The 24,674-nt window shown below is 37.4% G+C and overlaps 1 protein-coding gene and 1 non-coding gene across 8 annotated transcripts in view; one reads left to right on the top strand and one right to left on the bottom strand.

Moving 5' to 3' along the window:
• Nucleotides 1-24,674, bottom strand: part of SESTD1 (SEC14 and spectrin domain containing 1) — a 152,082-nt gene that overhangs the window by 40,903 nt on the left and 86,505 nt on the right. For all 7 annotated transcript variants that reach the window (XM_055572066.1, XM_055572072.1, XM_055572071.1 and 4 more), the window contains 4 exons: nucleotides 16,780-16,893; nucleotides 15,551-15,648; nucleotides 10,899-10,954; nucleotides 7,670-7,881 (listed from right to left, as the gene is read on the bottom strand). In XM_055572066.1, the coding sequence (XP_055428041.1) occupies nucleotides 7,670-7,881; nucleotides 10,899-10,954; nucleotides 15,551-15,648; nucleotides 16,780-16,893 (480 nt within the window). The remainder of the gene's footprint in view (nucleotides 1-7,669; nucleotides 7,882-10,898; nucleotides 10,955-15,550; nucleotides 15,649-16,779; nucleotides 16,894-24,674) is intronic.
• TRNAS-GGA (transfer RNA serine (anticodon GGA)) lies at nucleotides 2,842-2,913 on the top strand. The gene has a single exon. It is a non-coding gene; the product is annotated as a tRNA-Ser (tRNA).

Raw genomic sequence — 24,674 nt, 5'->3', positions numbered from 1 at the left:
AACTTTCATTAATTTTACATAAGCAGAGGTAGTCAACTTTATGATTATTTTTACATAAACAAGAAATTTCATTTCCCCCAAATCTGCAAGGTTGAAGATGGTAGTTTATACTGCGTGTGCTGACATGGTATGTTACTAAATAGCTAAACTTAAGTAATCATTTTGGCAAGAAAAATAGATCTTTCCCTAAAATGTGACCTGTGAAAAACAAAGTGTAGAAAACATCACGTGATGAATATTAATTTTCTAATTTACATGTAATGCTCATAAAAAAAAAAAAAACGGAATTGAAATGAGGTTGTTTTTAACAACAATCTCATTGCCATCATCACCATCATTTTAAGAATCCTCATCTCTTTTCTCTAGTTTCTTTACTCTTTATCCATTTGAGCTGGTCCATCATTTCAAAAATGCACTAACACCTTTGCCCCTGATCCCACAGAGCAAAGCACAATGCTGGAGGAATCCCATCACCCACATTCTCTGGTGCCTGCATGTTAACAGCCAGCCACATATTCACAGGAACAGGCCAGAAAGTTTCCACCATAAAGTTAAGGCCAACATTACCTAAAAACACATCTATACTTCCATGGTAATTTCACTCTTACAATCTCCACCAAAAAAAAAAAAAATTCTCAATCATTTCCACTCCATTTAAACCTCTAATCATCTTTAACCACTGTCCTTTCCAACCCTGCCCTGCCTCCAAACCTCTACCACAAAGCAGATCACGTTTGTCTCTTACCTTACAAAACACACCTCATCACTCAGGAACTCAGCCATCTTCTTAATGCCTGACATACACAGAGGCAACTCTGAATTCATCCCACCCACTTCCCTCCTGTTACAATGGAGTTCTCTCTCTTCCATTCTAAAGCTAATCCCTTCAGTTCTGCTTTGGAGTCCATTCACTTCCACCTTGTCACAAACTTGATAGTATTAATAATTCTTTCCCTCTTGCATATTCAACTCCTCCCTCCAAACAGAAACTTTCCTCCTCCAAACTAAGCCTCTTAATTTTCCATATGACAAAAACAGACAAACAAACAAACTACACTTGATTCCAGTTGGGGGCTGAACTGTGCCCTCAAGCCCCCCCACCAATACATTGACGTCCTAAGCCCCAGTACTTCAGGATGTAACGAATATTTATTTGAAGACAGGGTTCTTTAAAGAGGCAGTTAAATTAAAATGAGGTTATTAAAGTGGGCCCTGATCTGATTGGTGTTCTTAAAAGGCGACAAAGTTCAAACAGAGACAGGTATAGAGGAAAGATGATGAGAGGAAACAGAGAAGAAGGCTACAGCGTGCCAAGGAGAGGGGCCTGGCACAGATCATTCCCTCATGGTCCTCAGGTAGAATCAATACTACTAACTCCCTGATCTTGGGCTGTTAGCCTCTAGAACAAAGAGAAAACAAATTTCTCAAGTCCGCTAGTCTGTCGTGTTTCCATACAGCACACCTCGCTAATTAACACACTCCCGCTTCTAGTCATCGCTCTATTTCTCATCTTTCCTCCAGAGAAAACATTCTGCATGAGTTCTCTACACTCGGCGTCTCCTCTACCACATCCCGCTCTCATACCTGAGTTCACTCCAGTGCTCCCGGCCCTGCCGCTGCCAGGGCTGCCTCACCAACAACCTGGGTCTTATGGATTCTTAGTGGATGCGTTAAGTCTTCCTCTTATTCCGGCCTTTCAGCAGCATTTGAGAGGGTTCCCAGCTCCTTCCCTGACATATTTTCTTCTTTCACGATACACAGCTCTTTATACTTTTCTTCTTCATCTCTGACCAATCCTTCACTGCCTTCTCTTCAGGAATATGCTCCTCTATCTTGTCATTAAATGCTGGAGTTTCTCAAAGCTCAGTTAAAAAGCCCTCCTCTCATCTACTCAGCTCTTTTCTGGGACAACTCGCACCCCATGAATGTTTTAATTACTATTCATACACAGATGACACACAAGCCCAGATTTCTCATTTCTGGAGCTGTTTGTGACTACCTTTATATATCTTTTCTTAGATGTCTCAAAGTCCCCTGAAATGTCTGCTAAGTCACTTCAGTCTTGTCCGACTCTGTGCGACCCCATAGACGGCAGCCCACTAGGCTCCCCCGTCCCTGGCATTGTCCAGGCAAGAACACTAAACATGTCTAAAATCAAACTCATGATTTTCCACACCTTTTCCCTCTGCACATAACCCCAAGCCCTGTCCAATGTTCCCTAACTAGAGGACACCACCATCCATTAAGTCCTGCAAGTCAGAAATGCTTCATCTCTGATACTGTCTTCTTTCTCAACCTTCCTCCCTTCACTGTCCTTGGGACTTGGCATGGTTGCAGTTTTACAATTATTTCTGTAATTATGTAACCATGTACCAAAAAGTGGGACCCTGTCTGTTTTTACTCACCATTACATTCCACCGGGCACAATGTCACACTACTGTATAATAGATACTCATTTTCTTTTAATAGGTGAGAAAATGCTATTATTAATAAAAACTCATTATGTGCCAAGCACTAAACGCTTATTAAATCTTCTTAATCTCTGTTAACAGCCCTATTAAGTAGGTATTATTATCACTGTTGCTGTTTTCCTCAGTTTACTGAGGAGGAAGCTAGGGCGCTGAGAAGTACACATCCTTCCCAAGATCAAACAACTTGGATGTGGTAGAAGAAGGCAGACCCAGGTGACCAGGGCACTTTATACCGCTATGCTATTCCATCTTTAAGGTTTTCAAAGCTACTCTCAAGCTACTTAGCTAAAGTTTATCTGAGTTTAATAAAAGGTATCTTTAATTTATGAATATATCACATAGAAAAAGTTATATATAATTAACACACACTTCCCTGGTGGCTCAGAGGTTAAAGCGTCTGCCTGGAAAGCAGGAGACCTGGGTTCAATCCCTGGGTCGGGAAGATACCCTGGAGAAGGAAAAGGCAACCCACTCCAGTACTCTTGCCTGGAGAATCCCATGGAGGGAGGAGCCTGGAAGACTACAGTCCATGGGGTCAAAAAGAGTCGGACATGACTGAGCAACTTCACTTTCACTTTCTTTCAGAAATCTTCAGTTAGTATGTCATTATCATGATATAAAGCCTAAATCATTTTGCCTGGAATTCAAGATCGTCCATCATCCAATTCTGTCCTTCCTTTCAAGCCTTCTTCCCCGTGATTCCCTAATGCTCTAGTCAGGGGTCAGCAAACTAGTGCCTGCAGGACAATTCTAGCCTGCCACTTCTTTTTACTTTTTAATAATCTAATCTTACTTTTTATCTATTTTTTATTTTGGCCACATCCATGATATGTAGGATCTTAGTTCCTTGCATTTTGGCCACACCCATGACATGCAGGATCTTAGTTCCTTGACCAGGGATCAAACCAGTGCCCTGGGCACTAGAAGCACGGAGTCTTAACCACTGGACTGTCAAGCAAGTCCCCAGTTGTTCTTATAAATGAAGTTTTACTAGAGCACAGCCAAACACATTTGTTTGCATAATGAATATGCATTACAACAGCAGTTAAACAGCCATAGCTGCAAGAAAACTGTATGAACCGAACAGCCTAAACATTTACTATTTGGCCCTTCACAGAACAAGTTTTCCAACAGCTGAACGAGAATTCTAGACTAGAATCTAGTTCACTGGGAATAAATGAAATAGCTACCATTAGCTGAGTGCTGGGTTCTTTCAACAAAACGTTCAAAAGAGGTCCTGTTATCCCCATTTTATATGTGAAAGAAAGAAGGAAGAGAAAAGAGAGAGAGGAAGGGGAAAAAGAAAGAAGGAAGTGAAACAGGTTCAGGTCGTAAAAATGTACCAGGATCTCACAGCAAATACATGGAGGAACAGGGATTCGGCTCATGCTCACGGACCATGCTTCATGATTTTGAGCCCAACACGTCCTGGGACCTACGGCTGGCTTTTTCTTCAGCAGATCCTGGGATTTAATGCTGTTATTATTTACTAATGCGATCCTTTCTCCTCCACAGGATGCCAATGCTCCTTTAAAACTTAAAGTAGAGGTTACCCATTCTTGGGGATAAACTCACGCACTGCCTTTTTCCACTAAGTCTTACCAGATCTCCTGCTACCAGAGGAATGATCCACCCTATGAACACCCACAGCACTGCAGTCACTTCCTCGGGACACCGAACACTCTCTCCCCTCTTAAACTTAGTATAGCAAAACCCAAATCTATATCCTTCAGAAAAAACACAAGGTGTTTTATATAATAAATACTTAACAAATACTTATCTAATGCTTATCTAATGAACGAATCCATATTAAAAACACTGGGACACTTCTAATCTGGATTGTCAAAGTGGAAAATTTAAGATTTACTTCTTAATAATTCAGCAAATGAAAATCCAAAATGTAGCCTAAATACAGAAATATCTTCCTAAGTACTGATTTTTAGTGTTCTTAGCCTACTTACAAAAATCAATTTGAAAAAGAAATAAAACTTTCTAAGTATTAAATACATTTTATGCTTTCTATCAGTACCATACAGCAATGAAATAATATTACAGCTAACATATCACACATCACCATTTCAGTAGGACAGAAAACCTCTTCATAACGCCCAAATTAACAACAACAAAAAAACAATGTTATTAGAAATTTAAAGTAAATTCACGGCGAACAATAAAATGTTATTTATTACAAGACTACAAAGACCACAACAGATGTTCCGAATACCTAGTTATTTTTGAAGCTCATTCTGATACAGTAACCTGAGTGCTCAACATCATCACTGTAGAAATAATATGATTTAAATGTCAATACTAATTGACCAGAGGGTCAATACTGAAATCAAATTGATTATATGCTTTTCAGCCAAAGATGGACAAGTTCTATACAGTCAGCAAAATCAAGACCAGGAGCTGACGGTGGCACAGATCATGAACTCATTGCCAAATTCAGACTTAAATTGAAGAAAGTAGGGAAAACCACTAGACCATTCAGGTATGACCTAAATAAAATCCCTTATGATTATACAGTGGAAGTGGGAAATAGATTCAAGGGATTAGATCTGATCGAGTGCCAGATGAACTATGGATAGAGGTTCATGACACTGTATAGGAGGCAGGGATCAAGACCATCCCCATGGAAAAGAAATGCAAAAAAGCAAAATGGCTGTCTGAAGAGGCCTTACAAATAGCTGTGAATAGAAGAGAAGTGCAAGGCGAAGGAGAAAAGGAAAGATATAAGCATCTGAATGCAGAGTTCCAAAGAATAGCAAGAAGAGATAAGAAAGCCTTCCTCAGCAATCAGTGCAAAAAATAGAGGAAAACAATAGAATGGGAAAGTCTAGAGATCTCTTCAAGAAAATTAGATACAAAGGGAACATTTCATGCAAAGATGGGCTCAATTAAGGACAGAAATGGTATGGACCTAACAGAAGCAGAAGATATAAGAAGAGGTGGCAAGAATACACAGAACTATACAAAAAAGATCTTCATGACCCAGATAATCACAATGGTGTGATCACCAACCCAGAGCCAGACATCCTGGAATGTGAAGTCAAGTGGGCCTTAGGAAGCATCACTATGAACAAAGGTAGCAGAGGTGATGGAGTTCCAGTTGAGCTAATTCAAATTCTAAAAGATGCTGCTGTGAAAGTGCTGCATCCAATATGCCAGCAAATTTGGAAAACTCAGCAATTGCCACAGGACTGGAAAAGTTCAGTTTTCATTCCAATCCCAAACAAAGGCAATGCTAAATAATGCTCAAACTACTGCACAATTGCAGTCATCTCAAACGCTAGAAAAGTAATTCTCAAAATTCTCCAAGCCAGTCTTCAACAGTATGGAACCATGAACTTCCAGATGTTCAAGCTGGATTTGGAAAAGGAAGAGGAACCAGAGATCAAATTGCCAACATTGTTGGATCATCGAAAAAGCAAGAGAGTTCTAGAAAAACATCTACTTCTGCTTTATTGACTATGCCAAAGCCTTTGACTGTGTGGATCACAATAAACTATGGAAAATTCTTAAAGAGATGGAAATACCAGACCATCTGAAATGGTTCTTGAGAAATGTGTATGCAGGTCAAGAAGGAACAGTTAGAACTGGACATGAAACAACAGACTAGTTCAAAATAGGGAAAGGAGTGTGTCAAGGCTGTATATTGTCACCCTGCTTATTTAATTTCTATGCAAAGTACATCATGAGAAATGCTGGGCTGGATGAAGCACAAGCTAGAATCAAGATTGCTGGGAGAAATATCAATAACCTCAGATAGGCAGAGGACCTCACCCTTATGGCAGAAAGTGAACAAGAACTAAAGAGCCTCTTGATGAAAGTGAAAGAGGAGAGTGAAAAAGTTGCTTTAAGCTCAACATTCAGAAAACTAAGATCATGGCATCTGGTCCCATCACTTCATGGTAAATAGATGGGGAAACAGTGGAAACGGTGACAGCCTTATTTTTTTTGGACTTTATTTTTTTATTTTTTGGACTCCTAAATCACTGCAGATGGTGACTGAAGCTATGAAATTAAAAGACGCTTGCTCCTTGGAAGAAAAGCTATGACCAATCTAGACAGCATATTAAAGAGCAGAGACATTACTTTGCCAACAAAGGTCCATCTAGTCAAAGCTATGGTTTTTCCAGCAGTCATGTATGGATGTGAGAGTTGGACTGTAAAGAAAGTTGAGTGCCGAAGAACTGATGCTTTTGAACTGTGGTGTTGGAGAAGACTCTTGAGAGTCCCTTGGACTGCAAGGAGATTCAACCAATCCATTCTAAAGGAGATCAGTCCTGAATATTCTTTGGAAGGACTGATGCTGAAGCTGAAACTCCAATACTTTGGCCACCTGATGTGAAGAACTGACTCACTGGAAAAGATCCTGATGCTAAGAAAGACTGAAGGCAGGAGGAGAAGGGGACGACAGAGGACAAGATGGCTGGCTGGACATGAGTTGGAGTAAACTCTGGGAGTTGGTGATGGACAGGGAGGCCTGGAGTGTTGCAGTCCATGGGGTCGCAAAGAGTCAGACACAACTGAGCGATTGAACTGAATTAAACTGAACCAGAGACATTACTTTGCCAACAAAGGTCCATCTAGTCAAGGTTATGGTTTTTCCAGTGGTCATGTATGGATGTGAGAGTTGGACTGTGAAGAAAGCTGAGCACCGAAGAATTGATGCTTTTGAACCATGGTGCTGGAGAAGACTTTTGAGAGTCCCTTGGACTGCAAGGAGATCCAACCAGTCCATTCTGAAGGAGATCAGCCCTGGGATTTCTTTGGAAGGAATGATGCTGAAGCTGAAACTCCAGTACTTTGGCCACCTCATGCAAAGAGTTGACTCATTGGAAAAGACCTTGATGCTGGGAGGGATTGGGGGCAGGAGGAGAAGGGGACGACAGAGGATGAGATGGCTGGATGGCATCACTGACTCGATGGACATGAGTCTGAGTGAACTCTGGGAGCTGGTGATGGACAGGGAGGCCTGGTGTGCTGCGATTCATGGGGTCGCAGAGTCGGACATGACCGAGCCACTGAACTGAACTGAATTGTAAAAATAGTTTGAATGTCTGGTTTGACATATCTAAAGCTCTCTATATAGTGTAAATAAGGCTTAGTATAAAATCAGGGTACAGAGTAGGAATTACAAAAGAAAACAATTTAGATTTTTAAAAAAATTTAATATATTCAAAACAGACACTTACCTGCATCACCTTCTGCTGAATCTCTTCTAACTGTGTACGCTTACTTCGTTGCCTACAAACTTCCTGGTAGCGGGTATACTGCTCTCGCAGTGAATCTAATAATTTCATAACCTGTGGCTGTGCAAGCAGTTCATCATCCATAGGAGACCATGAGACCCCTCCATCTGAGCCATTAAATCGACGCTGCTGTAATTCGGATAACAATTCATGCCCTTTACAAATGAAAGATACTTACAATTAATATCCATAAAGAAATACAAATCTTATTTCTCAATCTTCTCAATTTTAGTTGCTTGTTTTTAGAATATACCTGCCTATGTTTACCTAACAGGTCTTAAGTACTAAAAAGCAATTTTCCAATTTATATAGAAATAAACAGGAAAACTGCATGTATATATACACATATGGATATACACTATTTAGTTTATCTATACACTATGTTCTGTATCATAACTGTATCATATACAGACAGTCCTTGACTTAGTGATGGTCTGACTTACAATTTTCTGACTTTACAATGTTGCATTCAGTTGAATCCATATTTCAAATTTTGAATTTTCTCTTTTTCTGGGCTAGCAACATGCAGTATGATACTTGTGTGATGCTGGGCAGAGGCAGTGAGCCACAGCTTGCAGTCAGCTACACAATCATGAGGGTAAACACCCGGTATACTGACAACCATTCTGTACTCGCACAACTCTTCTGTTTCTCACTTTCAGTACATTGTTCAATAAATTATATGAGATATTAAACACTATATTATAAAATGGGCTTTGCTTTAGATGATTCCACCCAACCGTAGGGTAATGTAAGTGTTCTGAACATGTTTAAGGTAGGCCAGACTAAGCTATGACGCTTGGTACTTTAGGTGTATTAAATGCATTTCGACATGATATTTTCAACTTCTGATGGGTTTATCAGGATGCAACCACGCTGCAACTCGGGGAAGACCAGTGTCATAAATACATACATACCACATACGTCATACTATATAGTAAATATATAGTATACATATGGCATATATATTTTCTAGATCTAACAATCTTTCTATCACATTCTTGTTATTATTGGATTCACTGCTCAGGATACTGTGCCATCCAACATTCTTTCCCTTCAGAGCACAATTACAATCTGGGACTTCATGTCTGATGGTACCAACTAGCATGTTTGTCTGATGGTACTAAACAATACTAAGCAATATGTTGTAGGATTTCAGTATTAATTCATACCCTTAATCATAGAACCTTAGAGAAATGTTGGTGTGTAACAGATGAATGATTAAAGGGACTAAGTCTTCACTACTGGTACAAAATAACATTCAAATAATCTCTATATAAATCTCTACAACATATTAACTGTGAATCATGAGGGGCTATACTAGTGTAAAAATTGAATTCAAAGTTCTTTGATTATAGCAACCTCATGAAGAAAAATAACTCATGCAAAAGAAATTAAAATTATAGAATGTGCAACATCTAAAGCTATACATATAATATTAACAATTTTAAAAGCGAATAAACTATAAATTGTTTTTCTAGGATAATATAACTATAATTATTACTAAGAAGCCCAAAATATAGACATTTAAATTCTTTCCTCTTCAATTTTATTAAAGAAAGTGTCCTAAATTTAAATGGCTTTAAATAATATAAAAATTTTTTCTTATGATTTAGAGGTTTTTACCAATTTCTGAAAAATATCCAAGACTGTTTTAAATGTCTCCATTTTATATTTTCTATCTTTGCTTTATGAGCCAATAACAAACAAAAAGGATTCAGTGACATATAAAGATAATTCTAAAATACAAATGTAACAGGTGTCTTAATTCAATGGCTTAAGCAACTTTTAAAACGTTAAATATAAACATATTAGGTATTTTTAATCTAAAGCAATATTTTTACTGACAGTCTATTTTACCGTCTAAACATGCAGTTACTCAGATTACAATTATTTCTTTGTTCTTTCAGGAAGTAAGACCCAAATCATACTAAAAAAACTCAGGAAAACTGAATCTATACAATCAAGATATTCAGAATTTATTTCTTTACTCTTTATCACACTTTATAATTGGAAAAACACCTGTTTTAAAGACTTACGCAGTCTTTCTATATATATACATACATTCTTTACATATATATATCCATTAAAGTCATTAAGTTCAGAATACCTATTATTTTTTCTGTTTTGATGACTGCTACCTTTAATGTTTTCCTTGTGGATATCAATTCCATTACAGAAGCAGCACTATATAATGGTTTCAAAGACCACAGGTGGAAACCACACTGCCTTGGCTGGAGTACCAAATTTAGCATTGTCAATTGTGTAATCTGCATAAGTCACAAATCCTATTGCCTCAGTTTCCCCACCTTAACACTCGGATGACAAGAGTGGTGAAGGATAAATGAGTTAGTGCACTTCAAGTGCTTAAAACATTACCTGCTAGAGGACTAGAAGTATGCCCTATTACTAGAAAAATACATTATAAATAAAATTAAGGTATTTTCATTGGAAACAATTCCAACGCATTCCAGACTTTGTGGAACTACTATTTGGGCTGGAATACACAAATCACGCAGCTACGTGCAAGTGAACACACACCACGGGCAAGGCCACTGCTGGTGCTACATGCTTCTACACATACGACTGGCTAGCACGACAAGCGGCTTTGGATTTATACCTTGTTGTTCGTGTTATGGTGATAGAACTTAATAATCATTTCATCTTGAGCAAGTTTTTTAATATCTATAAGCCCTGGCTTCCTCAAATACAAACAGAGAAAATAATACTTATTTTTTCTAGGAGTTGTTATAGGAATGAAATATGAAAATGTATAAAAATACAATGTTAGTAACATAATCCATATTCAATAATCCTCATAGCAACCCAATGAAACAGAAGTTTTTATCTTCAAGTCACAGATAAATAAATTCAAATATTTCAAGATAACTGATAATTATTAAAAATTTTTAATATTATAGAGTATATTAATATACTGTTAGGTTAAATCAGGGGCAGGGGAGCCTGGTGGGCTGCCATCTATGGGGTCGCACAGAGTCGGACACGACTGAAGTGACTTAGTAGTAGTAGTAGGTTAAACCAGAGTAGTTTGAAAAATTTCTTGAGTTTCTACAACATAATACGTACTCAATTCATGTTTATCTTACTGATTAATATATGGCTGATTTAATAGATTATGATTATCAGTAATGAATACGTTGTCTCATCTTACCTGTCTGAAGAACAGTTTCAGGATCAACTGATGGAAGAAAGTTTAAATCCACAGACCTGGCAAGCACCAAAAGAGTAATTTTTTAAAACTACATGTATTTCTATTTATTAATATATAACTTAAGGAAATCCTTTATATATACTTACCAAAACAGGGACATATAAGTATGAAAATCTGAAGTATATTGGCCTACCAGGCTAATCTCTCTTAACTATCAGGAAGTCCATTAGAGATAATTAAACACTAGCAGCCAAAGAAACATTTATGTGATAAATCATAAAATACAATACTTGGAAGCTACAATTTATTGCTATTAACTACAGTATTATTTCAAGTATATCAGAGGAATCCATTGTGTTATTTTCTACTGGATACGTGCTTTAAACTGAAATTTGTCATTATACAGTAACCCAGGAACATTAACATTAAAAACATGCACGCAGCCATCCTCCAGTCAGAAGTTTCTTAGCTACAGCGATCCCTGAGAGTTGCAAATAGCCTCTGATAATCGTATGTGTGTCCCCTAGCACACGTGCTCTCTTCCCTGTACTAATCACATTTCATTTGCAGCTGAACTATGGCCTTCATTTTTTTAAACATATACGGTCAGTGGAGATGATAAAGGAGAGATGCATGGCAAGTCAAAGCCGGGGCCTAGCTACTGTAACAGGTCTAGCTCTAGACCTTGCACTTCTGTCAGCTGATCTAGGGCTTCCCCTCTTGTATAGCCCAGGTGCTTCCTAAGGACTGAAATAAGTGATGAAAATTTCCAAGAGGGATTTTGTTATACGGAGTTTAAAAGAGACTATGTAATAACACCTGAGTTCCTTGGGAAGAGATTGGCAAATACAAGATTTCATCTGACACTTTCTGCAGTCACAAGCCATGGTTTCCTAGCGTTTGCCAAAGCACTGAAGGAGATTACTATTAGGTAGGAAAAAAACAGGGTTCCAGTGGCACGTAAGTACAGGAAAATTTACGAAAGCAATTAAACAGGTTTCTTTACTGCAACACTTTCTCAGAACCCATGCATGCGTGCTACGTTGCTTCAGCTGTGCCTTCAGCTTTGTGACTACCAGGCTCCTCTGTCCATGGAATTTTTCAGGCAAGAGTATGGAGTGGGCTGCCATTCCCTTCTCCAGAGGATCTTTCCCACCCAGGGATCAAAACCACGTCTCTCTTGTCTCCTCTACTGGTTCTTCACCACTAGCACTACCTGGGAAGCCTGTATTCTGTGAATATTCACAGTGATTCCCAGAGAAGGAAACAAACAGCACTAAACTCTATGACTACGAACTCTTTTTCTACCAGTACCCTCTTAGGATGTCTTTCCTAAAGAACATGTTTCCGAGAAACACCAGACTTATTGTTAGACTATTCAGAAATAAAGAGGTTTGGCAAATTTTTGTCAAGTAACTTGCGTGATATTTTCAATTACATAGCACGTGTGTGTGAGATATCTATACACATACTCACATGTTTACATATATGTAAAATTTTTACATTTTTATATGGTCTCTAAGGTAGGAATGTTACTAAATGTTAGTTCTAACTTTAGACTTATATTCAAACCACTTGTTTTAAATCAAGATTTGGCATTAAACTATGACCTTCTGATAGCTGTCCTACCTTATCTCACTTAATCGGTCTGTGACTATTTTGGATTAACAGAGTAACAATGCATTTTGTCAAAGTTTCTTTGTATTTATAAGGTCAGATTCAAAAGAGACAGACAAGGTAACTGTTGATCCTTTCAAATTTCCTAATGAAAAATTACTGTCTAGTGACTACTTTATTACTGAGGATTACTTTGCTTCCTACAGTGCTTTTCACCTGGGGAAAGGAAATTGGTCTGCAAATTGTTAAGGCTGAAAAGTTCAATGGAAATCTCTTAAAATGATACATCTAGGTAGTTACATTTAGATAATACACATGAACAATTACTTCATCCAGTGTCATAAAACAGTATAAATTCCCCAAGCTGAACTCATGAATATTTTACAAGGACACAAGAGTTCTACAAGATAGGCATTTAAGTGCTAATGTATTTAAATAAGGTTATAATGATTTTATTTCAAGCTGCAAGCTTTTCTGTACTCTTTACAAGCAAAGTAAAACTCTAAAAAGGAAGGTAAGTCTTTCAGTTTGAAAATATTTCTTGCAAATTATTATACACAGAGTCAGAAAAAAGTATATTTCTATTCAACAAAAAACTCTTTGTAAAGAAACCTGGATTCAAATCAATAAATTTTACATGTAATCAAATTCTCAAGAATTAAAAAATAAATTTAACACAACTTTTGTATGCTAAGTTTGATGGAGATGTGCTTACCTTAGTTCTCTTGGCTTGCATTAACAGAGGTTATCTTTTAACAGATAACTTATAGCTTTGTGAAAATAAAGGAATTGCATGAATAGATTCAAGGATTTGATCTGACAGAGTGACTGAAGAACTATGCATGGAGGTTTGTAACACTATATAGGAGGAGGTGACCAAAACCTTCTCCCAAAAAAGAAATACAAGAAGGCAAAGTGGTTGTCTGCAGAGACCTTACAGATAGCTGAGAAAAGAAGAGAAGTGAAAGGCAAAGGAGAAAGGGAAAGATATACCAAACTGAATGCAGAGTTCCAGAGAATAGCAAGAAGAGTTAAGAAATCCTTCCTAGTGAACAATGCAAAGAAACAGAGGAAAACAGTAGAATGAGAAAGACTAGAGTTCTCTTTAAAAAAACTGGCAATACCAAGGGAACATTTCATGCAAAGATGGGCACAATAAAGGACAGAAACGTTATGTACCTAACAGAAGCAAAAGAGTTTAAGAAGAAGTGGCAAGAATACAGAGAACTATACTAAAAAGGTTTAAATGACCCAGGTAGCCATGATAGTGTGATCACTCATCTAGACCCAGACATCCTGGAGTGTGAAGTCAAGTGGACCTTAGGCGGAATCACTATAAACAAAGCTAACGGAGGTGATGGAATTCTAGCTGGGCTATTTCAAATCCTAAAAGATTATACAGTTACAGTGCTACACTCAATATGTCAGAAAATTTGTAAAAATCATCAGTGGCTACAGGACTAGAAAAGGTCAGTTTTCATTTCAATCCCAAAGAAAGGCAATGCCAAAGAATGTTCAAACTACCGTATAATTGAGCTCATTTCACATGCTAGCAAGGTAATGCTCAAAATCCTTCAAGTTAAGCCTCAGAACCAAGAACTTCCAGATGTACAAGCTGGATTTAGAAAAGGCAGAGGAATCAAGAGATCAAATTGCCAATATCTACTGGCTCCCTGGTGGCTCAGATGGTAAAGCGTCTGCCTGCAATGCAGGAGACCCAGGTTTGATTCCCGGATCGGGAAGATCCCCTGGAGAAGGAAATGGCAATCCACTCCAGTACTCTTGCCTAGAAAATTCCATGGATGTAAGGAGCCCGGTGGGCTACAGTCCATGGGGTAGCAAAGAGTCGGACACGACTAAGCGACTTCACTTTCACTGGATCACAGAAAAAGCAAGTAATTCCAGAAAAACACTTATTTTTGCTTCCTTGACTATAGCAAAGCTTTGACTGTGGATCACAACAAACTGAAAAATTCTTAAAGAGATGGGAATACCAGACTACCTTACCTGTCTCCTGAGAAACCTGTATATAGGACAAGAAGCAACAGTTACAACTGGACATGGAACAATGGACTGGTTCAAAGTTGAGAAAGGAATATGTCAAGGCTGTATACTGCCACCCTGTTTATTTAACTTATGTGCAGAATACATCATATGAAATGCAGACTGGATGAAGCACAAGCTGGAATTAAGACTGCCAGGAGAAATATCAATAACCTCAGATATACAGATGATACCACTCTAACGGCAGAAGGTGAAGAGGAACTAAAGAGCCTCTTGATGAGGGTGAAAGAACAAAGTGAAAGACTCGTGTAAAATCCAACATTCAAAAAATTAAGATCATGGCATCCGGTTCCATCACTTCATGGCAAACAGATGAGTGAAAAGTGGAAACAAGTGATAGATTTTATATTCTTGGGCTCCAAAATCACTGCAGATGGTGACTGTAGCCATGAAATTAAAAGATGTTAGCTCCTTGGAAGAGAAGCTATGATAAATCTAGACAGGGTATGAAAAAGCCGAGACATCACTTTGCCAACAAAGGCCCATATAGTCAGAGCCATGCTTTTTCCAGTAGCCAGGTACAGATTTAAGAGTTGGACGATAATGAAGGCTGAGCGCTGAAGAATGGATGCTTTTGAATAGTGGTGCTGAAGAAGCCTCTTGAGAGTCCCTTGGACAGCAGAGATCAAACCAGTCAATCCTAAAGGAAATCAACCTTGAATATTCATTGGAAGGACTGATGTTGAAGCTCCAATACTTTGGCCACCTGTTGCAAAGGGCTGACTCACTAGAAAAGACCCTGATGCTAGGAAAGATTGAGGGCAGGAGAAGGGGCAACAGAGGATGAGATTGTTAGATGGCATCACCAACTCAATGGACATGAATTTGAGAAAACCCCCGGAGATCCTGAAGGACAGGAAAGCCTGGCGCGCTGCAGTTCATGGGGTCACAGAGTCAGACAAGACTCAGTGACCTAAAAACAAACAAACAAAAACAAAAGCTTAGTGACTGAACAACAACAAGCCACTTACCTTTCTTTCTCTTGCTGATTTCCTTTATCACTTCCATTGTTAATCAATGCAAGTTCATCTAATAATGATGTAGATTCCTTTGTAAACTTCTCAAAAACCTACAGTATGAGATTTTATTAACATATTAAGAATAACCTTAAAAGCTGATATGAACAGAAGGATTTCCAACAAAGAGCAACATAATTATCCAGGCGGGATTCTGGTTCCAGCTCTGGATATCAGAGTCCACAAGTCAATCACTAGAGCCCAGCAGTATAAAAGACAAAAACCACCTACTTCTTACAACTAAGAAGACAAAACTGCTTCCTAAAACAGTGAATAGTTTTAAGGGATAAGGAATTTTTATAATTTAAATACACTAAAAAATTATTTTATTCCTCAATCAGATCAGTTTATATTTATTCCCATTTCCTTAAGAAACATCTGCACCAACAATCATTTTCACTATATGAACATTATTTAGACCAGTTCTAAGCCTCTAATTTCAGTTAAAAGAATATTTCTTTACGTTATTCTATTAATCATTCTGACTGTAACAGTTTAAAAGTTTTATGTACAAGCATGTAGCAGGAGAATAAATTCGTTATAATCTTAACATGATTTCTTAAAATATTTCTAAAAAGGGATTTGGGCAAGTCTGTTTATAACAAAATAGACACTTATTTGTCTCATATCATTATTCAAAATACGGTGAAAAAAGAACTGGTTATCCATTCTGAAATATCCATTAACTCATCGTTCTCCAAAACATTAGCATATAGTCTGAACTGAGTTAACTTAAATTTGTTCTTTTAGTCCCCAGCTGTTCAATTAAGCAGTAATGTATTTGTGTACAGAATAGCAGATTTCCAAAGTCTGTCCTGAGAAAGAAAATATATTTTCAGAAATAAACACCTTAACCTTGCTTTTCAACTCAAATTGATGTCTAAATATTTCTCTGAAAATGGTGTATCAACTAGATTATCTCTCAGGAAATTATGCTACTATTATTCAACTCAAAAGATTTACAACTTTAGCACTGCTGCTAATGACACCAGTAATGGTGAGCACTTGTGAGTCTGTCTCCAGAGTGTCTGCTTTCAAGCATAATGCTATCACGTGGTACATGTTGTATTTCTTTACTTTTTTACAATGAAAAACAATCTACCTTTTAGTGGATTAAAATGAAATAGCTATCAAAATGTCTTATTTATATGTAATAACATGTTATCTCATTGTAATATACCAACCAGCCTCTTATTTAACCAGTCCATGTGATCATAGGTGAGGCTCCCACCAAAATCTTCCGTTAACTGGCATGGCTCTATATAACGAGTCAATTTATTGGCAGATACTAAAATAACCTATAAAGGTAAAAAAAAAAGAAAAAAAAAACTTAATGAGCCACTATTAATGTCAAGAAAAGTGATGAGGAGGTAATATCCAATACTGTTTCCAACATGATTAAATATTATATAGATATTTAATAATACAACAGCATTTAAAAGCAATTCAATAAACTGTCAGTATGTTAAGAAAAGAGCCATCATAATCCATTTCTAAAATCTCATTTAAAAAAAAGAGACTAGCAGCTCAGTTTAAAAATTTTTTAAATCTTATCAATATGAGTAATTTCTTGGTATAAAAATCAATCCCTTTAGTTGTTGTTGTTCAGTCACCAACTCGTGTCCGACTCTTTGTGACCCCATGAACTGCATCATGCCAGGCTTCCCTGTCCTTCACTGTCTCCCAGAGTTTGCTCAAATTCATGTCCATTGAGTCAGTGATGCCATCCAACCATCTCATCTTCTGTCACCCCTTCTCCTCCTGCCCTCAATCTTCCTTTATTTGGCACAATATTCAAACAGTGAAAACATATCTCCTGAGACATTGGTATCATATACCCCTTATAACTTTTTAATGATATGTTTTTCATTTGTTCAACATTCACTGTTTTGTGTCTGACTCTCTGCGACCCCATGGACTGTAGCCCGCCAGGCTCCTCCACCCATAGGATTTTCCAGGCAAGAATACTGGAGTGGGTTGCCATTTCCTTCTCCGTAGTGGACACTACATTTATTTATTAGAAGTATTATTTATTAGAAGTGACATACTCTAGAGCTGGGAATATAAGGATGAATAAGATGCTTCTACAAAGTAAATGAGCTCTTTTTTGTGCTTTTTTTTAAATTTATTTTTTTATTGAAGGATAATTGCTTTACAGAATTTTGTTGCTTTCTGTCAAACCTCAACAGGAATCAGCCATAGGTTACTTCTACAATATTCCAGAGAGTTTTACACATTTTTATAAAAAGAAGTAGATTAAAAGTTTTCCATTTTGTTTCTAAAACCTTTACTGAAAATACTCTAACTAAATCTAAATGTTTTCTCTTTGGTCATGGTAGCACAGAGGGCCAAAAGCTTTACCAGGATATCCCAAATGATTTCAAATCCCTTTCCTAGGTTAAACATTATTATATGATAATTGGAAGGATACTAAGCCAGGGGCCAATTATTCCAGGCTTCTGTCCTAGCTCTGCCACGAATCACTGACTTGTAGAAGACAACCTAAAGGAATTCAGTCCAGGCTTATCCATGTGCCAAAGAAGGCAGCTGCATTAAATTATTTATGACGTCTCTTTAAGCTCTAAGAGGTCATAATTCTCATGAGTTGTCATCCTATACATTTAACTTGGGTCCTTTTCTCTAATAAATAACCTATCTTGCCAGTGAAGACAGCAGTTGTCATCTATCCACTCTGGTTAATCTCACTATATACACCTGAATACACTAAGTTCATTTGCAGTTGTAGTTCCTAAATACCTTCAAGTTTATTAGCAACAGATTTCAAGTTTAATAAGCCAAAGGGAGGGACTTCCTTGGTGGCTGAGTGGTAAAGAATCTGCCTGCTAATACAGGAGATGCGGGTTCAACCCCTGGGTCAGGAAGATTCCCTGGAGAAGGAAATAGCAACCCACTCCAATATTCTTGCTTGGGAAATCCCATGGAGAGAGGAGCCTAGCGGGCTACAGTCCACGGTGTCGCAAAGAGTAGGACATGACTTAGTAATTAACAACCACAAAAGCCAAAGGGAAAACTGCAGTTATTTTCTGCGAATTTATAAGTTCTGAATATTTCTTGTTTTTCCTAAAAATCAATTTAAATGTAATTAGTACAGATTCACTTTCTTTCATGATATAAAATATATTTGAGAATATACTATCTCTTACTAGATATAATTTTTCAAATAGTTGGCTAAGATTACTGCTATTATGATATTTTTATTTATGCAAAACAAATGTAAACAAAGGAACATGATAATTATGGCAATTTGCTTAAAACAAATTTTCTCCATCACTACAAAAATTTTTATAGTATCCATATTCTTATAAAATTCATTGGTGGCTGTTCAAAGTGAAAACAGTCGATCTGCTATGTAGATATACCAAATTGTATCAACAGCAAAGGCAACTCAAAGCTCAACAAAGTCAACAAAAAAACAATGGTTTTTAAACAGTCAGGTGATCTGACTCAAAACTACCATCACTTCAAATTAACAATTTAAAGAACTATCTACCATGGTGAAATATCTCCATTTCCGCTGCAATAATCTCATTTTTATTGAGATGGTGAGAGTGAGGAGAAAGTGCAGATGAGGCTGGCAAAACAGCCATAACTGTTTCTATTTTATTGCATAATATATGTTTCAAAAAGAATGAGGGAAACAACATTATAGGAGAAGCCTGCAACAGTAGGAAAGAACCTTATTGTATGAAAATGCTTGGAACTAAGAATCATCTTTTCAAGTGAGTCAGGAGTGGCATCCTAAGGAGGAAGGAGAAGCCTTCCTCTCAGCACACAGCTGGTGTTGTTTTCAATTGCCTTTGGAAAATGACACCACTTGCCAGAATGCAACATAAGAACTATACAGACAACTGCTTCTAAGAGGACAAATCACCTTTTAACAGAGAGCAAACTGAACTCTAAGTGACAGCAACCATCACAGAGGAATGGGATTTCACAAACATAGTAATTTCAAATACACAAGCAAAAATATGATACTACATTTTTCAGGGCTGAGCATGGGGAAATGAGGCTTTAGGTCTGAGATGAAATCAGAATGCTAATTCTATTCTGAAGGAGATCAGCCCTGGGATTTCCTTGGAAGGAATGATACTAAAGCTGAAACTCCAGTACTTTGGCCACCTTATGCGAAGAGTTGACTCATTGGAAAAGACTCTGATGCTGGGAGGCATTGGGGGCAGGAGGAGAAGGGGACGACAGAGGATGAGATGGCTGGATGGCATCACTGACTCGATGGACGTGAGTCTGAGTGAACTCTGGGAGCTGGTGATGGACAGGGAGGCCTGGCGTGCTGCGATTCATGGGGTCGCAAAGAGTCAGACACGACTGAGCGACTGAACTGAACTGAACCCTAATTTTAAAAACGGAAATCATTTAGAGAAAGATTTCTGGACACTAGTAAATTATAGAAACAGATTAGAAACTAAATAATCTATATATTAACAAAAAAAAAAAGAACACATTTGGGAGTCAATGTGGTAAAACAAATTTGGATTCCTACACTAGGTTATTTTCTCTAAAACCATTCACTGCAGCTTCTTAAATTACAAAAATTTATACTAGGAAAATTTCCTATATTCCCTTTTCTTACAGTTCTTAAAGAAATCACTAATACACCAAACCTGCACAAAAGTTAAAATATAAAACAATGCAAATTAGGGAGTCATTTTATCTTATGGGAGATGTTTTATTACCTGGCAAAGAGGAAAATAAGAATAATTAAACAAAAATTCAGTCCTCCAAAGCCGTGATCACCAAAATTAAAAAGAAAACTAGAAAATAAGAGTTCAAAGCATATTGAGGTCACATGTATTATGTGTGACCCCTTTTTACCCTAAGACTCTAAATAAACACAGAAATAATGATACAACTGCTGAAAATTCTAATACAAAGTACAAAAGACACAAAAAGACACAGACTCTTCTAGCAGCTCAGATAGTAAAGAATCCACTTGCAATGCAGGAGACGTGGGTTCAGTCCCTGAGTCAGGAAGAAGGGAAGGCTACCCACTCCAGTATTCCTGCCTGGATAATCCCATGGACAGAGGAGCCTGGCAGGTTTATAGTCCATGGGTGCCAGGAGCCAGCACGGGAGTCCCCACCCATGACAAGGTCATGCAGGAGAGCTCTGATGGGCAAGGTGAGTCAGAACTCAAGGGGCTCCCCCCTAGGACCTGCCTGAGTGTCTACCCCAAAACCAGAATCAGTCTTACTATTTTATGACTTAGTCACCAACTCCTTTGACATTCATGGGGGGCTATCCCCGATCACTTTTCTCTGTAAGAAAATCAATTCAGAGCTCTAGTTAATAAGTCTCCAGGGTATAATAAGGTGTGTTCCAATTCAAATCCCTCAGAAAGCTTTCCAACCCGCCTGGCAGGTTTCTGGACTCTTACAGCTACGCATGTGATTGTTCGCAGCCTCCCAACCACAAGAGGCACAGGAGGCTTTCTAACAATGCAGAGCCTCTCGGGGAGTTAGAAATTGTTAAAATAGAACTAATAGAGGAATTCTTTGTTGAGCTGATGCTTGCTGCCAAGTTTCCATATCCCTTACACACTGTGTCCCTGGGAGTGTACTGATTAATATAGTTGGTATATAGAAATATAAGTAGAAGCCTTAATGTTAACAATAACCCTAGACCCTTGAGCTAATAAATTCTTCCCTTGATTATCCCCACTGCACCTTTGCCCTATAGGAATGCAACTCTATCTAGTGCTTCCAGGGAGTGGCACCAAACTTTAAGAAAAATCACCTCTGGAGAAAATAAGTTTTTCTGGTTGACTAACCTTTATCAGAAGAAAAATGTTAGCAGGTAAATCACCTAAAGCCTTTGTATCTGATAAATTTGCAGGAAAAAAGCCTGGTTTCAATAAGGGTCAAGGACTGCTCACCTTGCATGACTATGCACCCACTATTACCCTCTATGTACAACTTAGGGTATAAAAGATCCCTTTGAAAATAAAGCTACGGGCCTTGCTCACCAAAGCTTGGTCTCCCCATGTCATTCTTTCTCTTTCCTTTTCCTTTTCAGGCTGATTCCCTGGAGCACAGAGGCCCTCTGCATTCACTTTCCTGCCTGGGCTTCTAAGACCCACTCGAGAAGGTGCCTAAGGTGGGGCACCTTCAGCTATTCGAGAGGGCGCCTGCGGCATACGTGAACAGAGCAAGTCCCATGCTGGGGCTTTATTGGCTTTCTGCGTAAACCAAGGAATATCAGCCTCTTTTCTCTCCTCTATTTTCTTAACTGCAAAATTCTTTCCTTTTCTCTTTCTCTATCTCTTTCAGTCGCGGACGCCATCCTCCTGAGAGAATCCCTGGATCCAACCGGGGCTGGATGCATGGGGTCACAAAAAAGTCAGACACGACTGAGTGATTAACACACAAAAAGATACAGGTGCATAATAGTATTAGAACATTGATTTAAACATACTATTATCAGTTCTTTATTATCTATAAAGTTCTTTATATTATCTAAAAAACTTCCATATCTATTGACATTTTCATCTACTCTAAAATGGTTAATTAATAAAAAAGACCCATTTTGCTAGCTCAAAAGCAAGTCTTCTTAAAAATCAAACAATGCCTACTTGTGGAGAAGATGGAACCATGAATTTGACATTTCATTTTTCAAAAAATACTTAATACCATTCTCAGAGGAATGGAACATTTCAGAAAATAACCCACTGAATCACTCTAAATCAGCACTTCCCAGTTACAAAAATCTTGTATCATTCTACAGGAATTTTATTGCTTTGTCCAGAATATAATGTAGAAATAATATGCAATGAGTTTGTTTTAAGTTTAAAAAGAAAATTCACTAAACTATTACAATTATAAAATACTGCATCAAAGTGAACTTCATAATACTATATTAACATATACCAAAGTAAAAAGACCAGTTTTGACTTTTCTCATCCACAAATGGAATTCATAATCTTTAATTTTAAAATAGTTATGTAAGACAAAGAATGAATCGTAAATCATCTTTAAAATTATCTATTTTCATGTTAGATAAAATTACATATAAATTAGGATGAAAAGTGGTATTATGCCATCACAAACAGGGGGAAAATTATTTTTATAACCTGATCTTTGAAATTTTACTTTTATACTAAAAAAAAAAAAATTCAGCTGGTTTACTTTTATACTTTTTTATATTTCCTTTTAAGCAATTATGTGAGTACAGGTTTGTAAGCCTAGCCTGGTAGACCACTCTGTGTAGAAAGTCTTTCAGTCCCCATAATGAAGATCCAAATTTGATCTAATCACATTATATACTATCTTTTTTTAACCATAATTTTTAGAGTACTAAAGACATTATGATAAAGAAATAATAATTTTGGTGAAATGAGCACAATTTATTTATCAGGGTAATTGCTCTGAGTCAAATTTTTAGGATTATTACCATTCTTATGCTCCTTATTAAGTTGTTATATGTAACAACTAGCAGTGAACCTTATGGTTTCTGTTATTGCCAAGTGTTTCTTTTCAGTAAAACAACCATATCATTTATAATTTCCAGCTTACTAATAAATCTTAAATGACTGATAGATTTCCAAATGATTGACAGATTTCCACCTAACTAGTCAATTGATAATATTAGAAAGATTTTAAACTCAATTAAGCTTAAGTTAACTCAAAAGAGCTCAAAGATTTGAGCATAAGACCTGGAACCTTAAAACCCCTAGAAGAAAATACAGGCTGTAAACTACTTGACAGAGGTCTTGGCATTGATTTTTTTTAATCTTACACTAAAAGTAAAAGCAATAAAACTAAAAATAAATAAGTAGGACTACATCATACTAAAAAGCTTCTGCACAGCAAAAGGAACCATCAACAAAATGAAAAGGCAAACTCAATGGAAGACAGTACTTGGAAATCATGTATCTGGTAAGGGGCTAATATCCAAAAATGTATAAAGAACTCAGAACTCAACAGCAAAAAGCAAACATCCAATTCAAAAATGGGCAGACAGCAAACACATGAAAATGTGTTCAACATCACTAATTATTAGAGAAATGCAAATCGAAACAGTGAGGTATCACTTCACACCAGTCAGATGGCCATCATCAAAAAATCTACAAACGATAAATGCTGGAGAGGAGGTGGAGAAAAGGGAACAGTCCTACACTGTTGGTGGGAATGTAAACTCATACAGCCATTATGGAGAACAGTATGGAGATTCCTTCAAAAATGAGGAATAAATCTGCCATATGACCCAGCAACTGCACTACTGGGCGTATACTCTGAGAAAGCCGTAAACAAAGAAGACACATGTATTCCAATGTTCACAGCTGCGCTGTTTACAGTCACCAGGACATGGAAGCAACCTAGATGTTGATCAACTGATGAATGGATAAAGAAGATCTGGTACATATCATACAGTGAAATATTACTCAACTATAAAAAAGAACGAATCTGAGTCAGTTCTAGTGAGGTGGATGAACTTAGAGCCTGTTATCATAGTGAAGTAAGTCAGAAAGAGAAAAACAAATATACTATATTAACATATATATATGTAATCTAGAAAAGTTATATTGATGAACCTACTTTCAGGGAAGGAAAGGAGATGCACAGGCAGAGAACAGACTTGTGGACACAGTAGGGGAGGAAGAGAATGGGACGAATGGAGAAAGTGGCATCAATATACATATACTATTGGGTGTAAGATGGACAGCTAGTGAGGAGTTGCTGTGTAGCATAGGGAGCCCAGTCTGAAGCTCTGTGATGACTTGGAGGGAGGGAAGGCGGGAGGGGAGGAGAGGAAATGGAGGGAATGTATGTATAATTATGGCTGATTTGCCTTACTGTATGGCAAAAACCAACACAACAAAAAAATTTTTTTTAATCTAAATAAAAACAGCATGGAAGTTTCTCCAAAACCTCTTTACCTTCTGGCTAAGTCAGAAGGAGAAAGATAAATAGCATCTCATATGGGGAATGTTGAAAGTTGGCAAACAAAAACAAGCTCATAAGTACAGAGAACTACTAGATGGGGTGGGGTGTGAAGAAATGCGTTAAGGAGATCAAAAGATATAAAGAAAAAAAAAAGCTGGTGT

The sequence above is a fragment of the Bubalus kerabau genome, chromosome 3 (genome assembly GCF_029407905.1).
Source record: "Bubalus kerabau isolate K-KA32 ecotype Philippines breed swamp buffalo chromosome 3, PCC_UOA_SB_1v2, whole genome shotgun sequence".
NCBI classification, from domain to species: Eukaryota; Metazoa; Chordata; class Mammalia; order Artiodactyla; family Bovidae; genus Bubalus; species Bubalus kerabau.
The sequence above is the reverse complement of the archived record's forward strand: the minus strand, read 5'-3'. Positions and strand labels throughout refer to the sequence as shown.